Raw genomic sequence first — 11,194 nt, 5'->3', positions numbered from 1 at the left:
GGCTTCAAACTTCATATGAGTTAATTTCTTATCAGTGCAAGAAGTTAATAAACAAATGGGAAGGATTGGAACTCGGGTTGAGTCACCTCCCATACAAAGTAATTAGTTATTTCTAAATATCTTGTGATCTATTATTACTAGATTCTTCCAACTTTGTCCGAATAGCTCTCTTATCATTTTACATAGAATAGCTGAAAATGGGCGGAAGTGGATAAGTGGGAGTGGAACTTCCCATGCAAAGTATATAGTATTTTCGAATATCTGCAGAACTATTATTGCGACAGGCTTCAAAAGTTTAAAGACTCTTACAATTAGATTCACTTGATATTCGAATATTTATATATTTTATCTACAATGGTAACAAAATAACTCATTTGAAGCATTACTTTAACTATTATAATAAATAGCTTTCATATCATTATAAGGAGTCTGACTAAAAATAGGCGAATGTCTTAAAAAAGCTTCAAGATTTTTTAAAATCACAGGATATTTTTTATACTTTCAACGGCATAGTATGCAATTAATCACAAACAAGAAATTCCGGTATTTATTATATTCATTTATTTGCTTATAAAATCTTTTCACATTTTTTATTTTACTTCGACAGGGGTAGCGAAGCGCACCGGGTCAATATAGTACATTTCATAAATTAGGCTGTTTTAATCAAATATTTCGTCGTTTTAGATTTTCTAAAAAAAAAACATATTCCTTTTCCAATTTAGTTATTGTTTGTATGTTACCTGATCAAAAAAGGGTTAAATTTTTAAAATTAGATTAAAGATTACTTTATTTAATTCAATATTTTTTGCGCTTTAGTAAAAGTGTGAAACTCATACAGCAACTAATAGTAAATGAAATATTCAAGTGAAAAGTTTGTTTTGAAATACTTCTAATAAAAATGTATAAAAATATTTTATTGTTGCTTGCAATACTTTGCTATGGGAAGTACTATTTAGCTGAAGGAAATATAATTAACCTAATTAATGACATGAACAAACATCTCAACATCGAATGGAATATAATTATAGGACAGCCCTCTGCGAATAATCGGGAAATGGATAATATTCTAAGGAATACAGATAAATCTATAGTACTAAAAACGGCTAAAGAATATATGCAAGACACAAAGGAAATACACAACATTTTCAGTCATAATGTAATGACCATCATTTTTCATGGAGAGTGGTATTCTGATTTGAAATATGATAAAATACACAATTTGGAAATAATAATTAAATTGTTGGTAAAAACTTTAAAGTTAATACATTTTACTAATGTATTATGGATTATTGATACTGAGAAAGAGCAACTGGAATATCTACATCAAATATCTCAACTATGTTGGAATCATGGATTTGTACGAGTTTTATTTCTTCACAATGAACGTATTTATACTTATAATCCCTTGCCGTATTTAAAGGTTATGAAATTGTCCTCCATGCAAGAGTTTTATGACAAAAAGGATATGGTAAATTATCATCAACACCCATTTACATTTCCAATAACTTCAAGTCCACCACGCTGCTATCGTTATAGAGATTCTCATGGAAATCTTATTTATGCTGGCTATTTTTTTAAAATTTTAATCAATTTTATTCAACAATATAATTTCAAATTCATTGAATATCCGAATGATTATAATAGCGATAATATAAACGGTCTTCTAAGAGATCTGGCATTTAGTAAAATGGATGCTGTACCATTTATGGGCTATCCCAATCCAAATTTTACCGCTTCTGATGTATTGGGCAATGTCAATGTAGTCATAATGGTACCTAATGCTAAACCAATTCCAAAGTATCAATATTTTAAAACACCCTTTAAAAAGGAAATATGGTTTCTATGTATTCTATTAGTATTGCTATGCTCCATAGTCCCTGTTTCTATATTGTATGTTAAAGGCATTAAAGTGGATTTTTCCAAATCTTTCCTTTACGTCTTAAGTTTGTCTATATATCAACATCACATAAAGATCTTTAAAAAATCCAATCTTATCAGCGATTCAGTGTATATTTGCCTGTTTCTTTATGGTTTTATTATGGTGCAAATGTATCTATGTAAACTATCCAGCATATTAGTATTGACCATCTATGAGCCTCAAATTAAAACCTTAAAGGACATAAATGCCACGGATTTGCAATTGTTAATGTATAGAAATGACTTAATGCATTTCATTTCTGTGTCCGCCATGCCACCAGTTATTTTCAAACGTATAATACTTACGAACGCAATTGATGTGGATGATAAACGTCGTAGTCTGAACGCTTCTTTCTTGCATATGGACTTTGAGGACAAAATCAAGTTCTTTATGCTACAACAAAAGTTTCTTAAAGTTCCATTGGTGCGGAAGATAAACCCAGTTTTAATCACAGAACAAAATTTTTTCACCATGCGTCATAATCTACCATTTATTCAATTATTTAATCGTTATTTGAAATATATGACCGACTCTGGTTTATTGCAAAAGATTTTTAATGACATCGAATGGGAGGGCATACTGAGCGGACAAATTAGCTATTTTAAAGATACTGAAAATAATAATGATCATCTTCTAACATTGGAATATATGTATGCACCTTTGGTTTTGTATTTCAGTGGTGTAGTTTTGTCAGTTATTGCGTTTTTAAGTGAAATTGTGTATTACAAGTTTAAATTGAGAGTATCTAAATAATAAAACAAATTTGGCATAAAATTACTTATGTTTGACTCCGTTTTTTAAACTGTGATATGTGGTAAGCCTGGAAATTTAAAGTATTCTTAAGGTGCGTTGAATATTATAGGACTGCTCAAAGGTAAATGTTAATAATTTTGAATAGTGATGGACAAATAATTGTATTCGCAGTAAGTAAAAAAGATATCGAAGCTAGGTAATGGCAATAATTAACAAATATTTGAGTTAAAAATGAGTGCTAAGTTCTTGATCGTTTCAATCATTGGTTTTATACTTTCAATATAAGGAAACTGTAGCTAATGAAGATGTAGACCAGGGATTGTGAAATTTTGCAATTTAGTTGCTAGCAAAATGCCTGTCAAAATCATAATCCCACTAAATTGGCCAAACGTGACAGTGTTTCAAAAATAAAAGAGCATAACGCGAGCGAATAATGGGATTTTTAACATGAAATTTCACATACATAGATTTAGCAGAGCCCTGGATTTTACTTTAATAAACATGCTACCATAACTTGGAGCGGTTTTTTAAAATATCCGACACTATTTGAGCAGCCGCAGAACAAAAGGTACTTTTTCGATTTTTTGGTATTTTTATAATATTTGGGTTGAAATCTTCTAGAAAAAATCAATTTAAAAAAATTTTTAAATTTTCAAAAAAGTACCTTTTGTTCTTACTTTCGGAACTCGTTCGTTAGAATGCTATTATAAAGTACAGGGTTTTTCAACAAGAACTTTGTTTTTCAATTGTGGCAACACCAGCAACATGATAGTTTTGACTTTTAGTTTTCTTTTGACATATTCGTAGTAGATGCATTTCCAATTGTTACAATGAATTCAATTTCGCTCGTAAATCGTATTAAAATAATTAAAATCCCCTATGAAAATGGTGGTTCTGTTAAAGTGACATTTCGCTGCTTTTTCTGAAAAAAATTATTTTTTTCAGACGAAGCCCATTTTCACTTGTCAGGGTATGTCAATAAGCAAAATTGCTGCATTTGGTCTTCTGAAAATCCTAGAGAGATTATTGAGAAGCCTTTGCATGTAGAACGTGTCACTGTATGGTGCGCTGTGTGGTATGGAGGCGTAATTCGGCCGTTTTTTTCGAAGATGATTAAGCGGCCAGTCAGATTTAACACCACTGGATTATTTTTGTGGGGCTATTTTAAGGACAGAATATATACGGAGCCATACGAAACGATTGCTGCCTTAAAACTCAGAACTAGCCTTTTGCCAAAAACTGATTAAAAATTTTGATGAAAGAATCGACATCTGTCAGCGTGGTCGTGGTGGACATTTGCCAGATATCAAATTTTATTCATAATTGCCGAACTTTTCTCTTAGTAATACAATAAAAATTTGAATTATTTTCATCTAAATTTTTTAGTTAACGACTTTTTTCGATGCGCCTTTTGTAATGTTTAGCAATAAAAATGAAATTTATTAGGGCGATAATAGTAAGAAGAATGTTGTAAGAATTTTGTGTAGAAAAAAGCAAGTATAAAGTTGCAATTAAAAATTTTATTAACAATCTAAAAAGTCGACTTTTATCGACTATTCGACTTTTGAGATAACATAATCGTTTGTTCGACTTTTTTCCGACCACAAAGTCGATTTCGACTTTTTTCAGGAAGAAGTCGATTTTTCGAACAATGAACCTTTAGAACCCTACTGTAGACCACTTATTAGTTCCGAAACATCTTTTTGGAACTGGTTTAAACGCGCAATGAGAAAAATTAGTTTTAGCATACCTAAGTATACTTTAAACTTTTAGTTAAATACTTCGAAATTTGTGGTTTTCCTAAATATATGCATATTACTGTGGGTCAATTTGTATGGATAAAAAAATGCACTAAGTGGTTATCAAAATCGTAATCTACGATAAATTCTAAGAAGTTTGCCGAAGAAACTATGGGTTTAAAATCAAAACCAAGCTTCCCATTTTTAACGCGAAAATTTTCCTTTCCTATTTTATATTTTTCTTTATTGAGCCTTTTAAGAAACTTGACTATTTTTGGACTTGTTCGAAATGAAAGAAAGACAAAAAAGACGAATCTATGCAAATGGAGAAGACTAACAATAAACTTTACCCGAGTATGGTTACAAAATCTGATATTGTTGTTGTGCGAGAACCTAAAACCGATCTTTGGGTCACAGTGGGGGAAATGAAAAATAATAAAAGGTGCAAATAAATTTGTAAGTTTCAAATCGATAATCCGATTTTAAAAAAAAATGTTCACGACTATAGAGAAGCCTAAGTTATGAATTTGGACTTTCAACACTAAGGTGGGGCGGAGTCTCAAGAACCCAAATTGGGTTGTCTCGGGTTATTACAAATTAAAAATTATGCCAAATTTTTGTTCTTAATCCGATTTGAAAGATTTTTATATACGTAGAATCAAAATTTAAAGCTTAATCAACACCTCCTCTATAGTCGTTGGAAATTTTATTAAAATCGGATTATCGGTTTAGAAGTTACAGATTTATTTGCTCTTTTTTTCATTTCCTCCACTGTGACTCAAAAGCTCGTTTTTAGGTTCTCGCACAACCACGATATGAGATTTTTTAACCATCCTCAGGTGAAGTTTATTTTTAATTTTCTCCATTTGCAAAGATTCATCTTTAAGGCCCAATAAATATAAAAAAAGTTTCGCGTTAAAAATGGGAAGCTCGATTTTGAATTTAGAGCCATGGTTTCTTCGGCAAAACTTCTTAGAATTCATCGTAGATTACAATTTTGATAACCGAGTCGAGAAAAAAATTGACCCACTCTAATGCATATCATTAGCTTAGTACGCAAATGTAACAAGTCCACTTTTGATTGAAATTAAGATTTTGAAAGATAGTAAAACATAAGATACATATTTTGCAATAAAAGATTTCGTTATTTTGTTTCTAACTGATGATTTTTCAGTGATACGCAAAAGTGCTAACTCCACAAAAAAACTAATAATAAGAAAACATGCTAAGTCCAGCAAAATACATTGAATATTCTATATAAAACTACTTTTTCAATACTATTTGCTATAATACTTTGAAGATTAACATTTTTCGATGTAATCACTATAGTATGGTTACACAATTCACTGTAAAATAAAAAAAATTAAATTTTGAAGAAATAATAATAAAAAACAAAATTATTTAAGATTTTGAGTTACATATTTTCATATTTTTTTGCAATGAAATAACACTGTTTTTTGTTATGTCTTTAAATACTATAAAATAATATCAAATAATAAAACAAATTTGTAAAATAATAAAACGAGAAATTAAAATTTATTATAAGAAAATATGATAAGTCCAGCTAAAAATCACAAAATCATAAAAATCAAAAGCGCTAAGTCCCTAAAAATGGCTTCAGTTCTAAAGTCATTTCAATTATTTTATTTTTTCAACTGATACTTAAAGCCAACAGATCATAGGAGAGAACTGCGTTCACAGATCTAAAGAATATTGAAAGCAATAAAAGATAGAACGTTTTTTTTCTCTCCTATAAAATTCAAAAAATGGGACTTGGCACGTTTGCGTACTAAGCTAACGATAAATGAATCATGAATGAGATACTAAGGAATTGGAAAAATGTTTTGGAAATGCCGGAATTAAAACAACATTGCGGTCTGCAGCATTAGCCACTAGAACTATCGATTTAACGGCTGTAGAATGAATTCAAACATGAAAATTTGAAACTAAAATCACTGACGAAAGAACTAGTTCTTGAATTGTTCCTAAGAATGTGTGTTTGCTCCGTTAAGCTTCCCTAGTATTTAATTAAAAAAATAATAAGAGCTAGCTCCGCAAACAAGTTCTGGATATCATAATGTCTAACTGAAATATAACAATAATGTAAAACTAGTTGTAGAACTTATACAGTTTTTCTTGGATATCATTTTGCATGTCTGAGGTGCCTTAATTTGTGGTTCCACAGGGGCTGTAAAGTGTGTTTCTTTGCTCAAAATTAATTAAAACTCATAATCTTTATTTCATAAATTCATATGTATATTTATAGTTTTTATTAATATTTATTTACGATTTTTTCTTGCAAAATATAATTCAAACACAAATATAATCAAAGAGCACATTAAACCCAAAATAAGCAAAATAAAAGCGCTACTTAAATAAACCAGGCTCAATGATTTATCTTCATAATACGAGCCCATAAAAAACTTTAGCTCGCCTCCAACTACACCATCCCATTTGGCATCGTACTGAAGTTTATCGTACAGACCATTTTCATGAACGTACATCAGATAGTGATTAAAGAGACGTAAAAACGGAGAACGGTGGGGCATGGCAAAGAAAAATGGTCGATGATAAAGAGCCTCTTTTAAGGCGGTGGCAAAAGGACGTGTTAAATATTTCTGCTGAAACAAATAAAATTCAGCCAAATCATCGGGTCCCGTATAAAAATATTCTGTTACATTGAGATTAGTGCGTAGTTGGAAAAATTCCTCCAGTGAATCGGCAGTAACCAGGCGCTGCTTAATATATTGCGGTACAGATTCTAAACTTAATGTTTGATCAATATCGTTGATAGAGTCAAGTATTTTGGTATTAGTTTTAGCAATATCCTGTAAAGACTCCAAAGGAGTTTCATAAATTTTAGCCGTAAGCATGCTAGACAAATTACAATTATGGAAACTGGTCAATATGAAACCCGTTATTATGGGCATAAAATGTAAAATATACATTAAAAAGGAACGTCTATTTAAGTAATTGGTGGAGAGGTTGGTCAAGGTAGTCAAAGCATGCATAAAGGATTTAGAAAATTCCCAGTGATTTGTAACAAATCTATAAATTAATGCTATCACCAGCGAGAGCAGTAGAAATGTTAAAACACACATCAGCCAGACATTGTCATCGAAAATAATCATCAGATACCAACTTTCTGGTATTTCCACAGGCATAGAACATATAACCACCACCTTGGACAAGTAAAATACATCACTGTTGGAATAGTAATCACTGAAATACATGGCCGTGGGTATAAAATCAAATAGATTAGTGGCAGCCAATTTAAGAATATCTTTGGGATTTTGTGTTTCCTTCATGGTAATGGGTATAACGAGCGTAGTGCCATTGTAATACTTGATGAATTCATCGACTATTTTATACCAATATCCGGCCAGCACTAGATCTCCTTGTTTATTGTGATAGCTGAAGCAATGAGGAGCACGTTCCCGAAATGGCACCAATAATTCATAGCCTTGAAAATTAATAAAATAATTTTTATTCGTAAACGCATTCACATTTGCTAGCTCTAGAACCTGCACTTTGGGAAAAGGATTGTAGCTGTATAACAGACCCTGACACCACAACACAATATTGCTAAAGCCCTTGCTCCAACATTGCTGAAATAATGTCTCCATAGTAGTTTTATTTGCCTGCTGTTCAGCCACAAACATAATTTCCACCCAGTGTAATTTCCATAAAATGCGATCCAGAAAGTTGATAATGTCATTCATTGCTACATTTTCATTTAGCCACACAACTGCCAACAAATTCTTTGTTTGCTGTTGATATATTGGAGTAACATTGGCATTAATATTGTTGTACACGATTAAAGGTTTATCACTTGATGTTAATAATTTTTGATAATTGTCAAAGTCACTGCTGGAGTTAAAATTAATTAAAACGTTTAATTCCACTTGAAATGCTAAGTTTATTTCACCAACTACACTATTCAGTTGTAATTGTGCCCTGGCGTTTGCCAGTAAAATACTTAGAATCAATAAACCATTTTTATTATTCAATTTATTCATGTTGTCTTCTTATCTTTACGGCACAAATGATTTTTAACGAATAATTTGAAGTTGTTAAATATATTTGTTTTTATTATATAAAACTCCAAGAAAATTAATTTGTTAATTAAATAATTGCTGTAGTTGGATTTTAGGGGTTCAATTGATAATTATACTTGAAGCTATAATTAGGAAATCCACCTACTGGTAAGAAGTCATATAAAACCTTTTAGTTTAATTTATTTCCTTAATTATATTTAACAAACATTTCTTCGAATGGAATTGAATGAATTCTATAAGACTTTAAAAACTAATTAACCTTAGGTCTCAGGATTTAGGTTATATTCAGTGAACACATAATCTTTAAAATCGTTTGAGACTTACAACAACTTTTATGTTTCATTTAATTTTCATATGAAAAATCGATTTTGGGTGGAAAATCCAAGTGATCACAGATCATCGTCCTTTTTCCATTTGGACCACTATTTACTGACTTATAGCCACTTTTATGTTTCTTTTAATTTTCATATGAAAAATCAATTTTGGGTTGAAAATATAAGTGATCACAGATCATCGCCCTTTTTCTATTTGGACCACTATTTACTGACTTATAGCTACCTTTATGTTTCTTTTAATTTTCATATGAAAATATAAGTGATCACAGATCATCGTGCTTTTTCGATTTGACCACTATTTCCTGACTTATAGCCACTTTTATGTTTCATTTAATTTTCATATGAAAATTCGATTTTGGGTGGAAAATCCAAGTGATCACAGATCATCGTCCTTTTGCCATTTGGACCCCTATTTACTGACTTACAGCCACTTTTATGTTTCTTTTAATTTGCATATGAAACATCGATTTTGGGTGAAAAACCAAGTGATCACAGATCATCGTCCTTTTTCCATTTGGACTACTATTTACTGACTTATAGCCACTTTTATATTTTATCTAATTTTCATATGAAAAATCGATTTTGGGTGGAAAATCCAAGTGATCATAGATCATCGTCCTTTTTCCATTTGGACCCCTATTTACTGATTTATAGCCAGTTTTATATTTTTTATAATTTTCATATGAAAAATCGATTTTGGGTTAAAAATATAAGTCATCACAGATCATCGTCCTTTTTCCATTTGGACCACTCTTATAGCCAATTTTATATTTTATCTAATTTTCAGATGAAAAATTGATTTTGGGTGGAAAATATAAGTGATCACAGATCGTCGTCCTTTTCCCATTTGGGCCACTATTTACTGACTTATAGCCACTTTTATATTTTATATAATTATCACATGAAAAATCGATATTGGGTTTAAAATATAAGTGATCACAGATCATCGTCCTTTTTCCATTTGGACCACTATTTACTGACTTATAGCCACTTTTATGTTTCTTTTAATTTTCATATGAAAAATCGATTTTGGGTGGAAAATCCAAGTGATCACAGATCATCGGCCTTTTTTCATTTGGACCACTATTTACTGACTTATAGCCACTTTTATGTTTCTTTTAATTTTCATATGAAAAATCAACTTTGGGTGGAAAATTCAAGTGATCACAGATCATCGTACTTTTCTCATTTGGACCACTATTTAATGAGTTACGACCACTTTTATATTTTATCTAATTTTCATATGAAAAATAGATTTTGGGTGGAAAATATAAGTGATCACAGATCATCGTCCTTTTTCCAATTGGACCACTATTTACTGACTTATAGCCACTTTTATGTTTCTTTTAATTTTCATACGAAAAATCGATTTTGGGTGGAAAATATAAGTGATCACAGATGATCGTCCTTTTTCCATTTGGACCACTATTTACTATTTTATATTTTATCTAATTTTCATATGAAAAATCGATTTTGGGTGGAAAATCCAAGTGATCACAGATCATCGTCCTTTTTCCATTTGGACCCCTATTTACTGACTTATAGCCACTTTTATGTTTCTTTTAATTTTCATATAAAAAATCGATTTTGGATTGAAAATACAAGTGATCACAGATCATCGTCCTTTTTTCCATTTGGACCACTATTTACTGACTTATAGCCACTTTTATATTTTATCTGATTTTCATATGAAAAATCGATTTTGGGTGGAAAATATAAGTGATCACAGATCATCGTCCTTTTTCCATTTGGACCACTATTTACTGATTTATAGCCACTTTTATATTTTACCTAATTTTCATATGAAAAATTGATTTTGGGTGGAAAATATAAGTGATCACAGATCATCGGCCTTTTTTCATTTGGACCACTATTTACTGACTTATAGCCACTTTTATATTTTATCTAATTTTCATATGAAAAATCGATTTTGGATTGAAAATACAAGTGATCACAGGTCAATGCCCTTTTTCCATTTGGACCACTATTTACTGATTTATAGCCAGTTTTATAATTTTCATATGAAAAATCGATTTTGGGTTAAAAAAATAAGTGATCACAGATCATCGTCCTTTTTCCATTTGGACCACTATTTACTGACTTATAGCCACTTTTATATTTTGCCTAATTTTCATATGAAAAATTGATTTTGGGTGGAAAATATAAGTGATCACAGATCGTCGTCCTTTTCCCATTTGGGCCACTATTTACTGACTTATAGCCACTTTTATATTTTATCTAATTTTCATATGAAAAATCGATTTTGGGTTGAAAATATAAGTGATCACAGATCATCGTCCTCTTTTCATTTGGACCACTATTTACTGACTTACAGCCACTTTTATATTTTATCTAATTTTCTGATGAAAAATCGACTTTGGGTGGAAAATC

The 11,194-nt window shown here is 30.6% G+C and overlaps 2 protein-coding genes across 2 annotated transcripts; one reads left to right on the top strand and one right to left on the bottom strand.

Annotated features, from left to right (window-relative positions):
• The first annotated feature begins 988 nt into the window (after nucleotides 1–988).
• Nucleotides 989–2,671, top strand: LOC135955446 (uncharacterized). Its single transcript, XM_065505796.1, has one exon. It carries the CDS (start codon nucleotides 989–991, stop codon nucleotides 2,669–2,671), a length of 1,683 nt encoding a protein of 560 aa, XP_065361868.1.
• A 4,018-nt stretch (nucleotides 2,672–6,689) lies between these two features.
• Nucleotides 6,690–8,429, bottom strand: LOC135955445 (uncharacterized). The gene has a single exon (XM_065505795.1). It carries the CDS (start codon nucleotides 8,427–8,429, stop codon nucleotides 6,690–6,692), a length of 1,740 nt encoding a protein of 579 aa, XP_065361867.1.
• Nucleotides 8,430–11,194: the final 2,765 nt, after the last annotated feature.

The sequence above is a fragment of the Calliphora vicina genome, chromosome 3, assembly GCF_958450345.1.
Source record: "Calliphora vicina chromosome 3, idCalVici1.1, whole genome shotgun sequence".
NCBI classification, from domain to species: Eukaryota; Metazoa; Arthropoda; class Insecta; order Diptera; family Calliphoridae; genus Calliphora; species Calliphora vicina.
The sequence above is the reverse complement of the archived record's forward strand: the minus strand, read 5'-3'. Positions and strand labels throughout refer to the sequence as shown.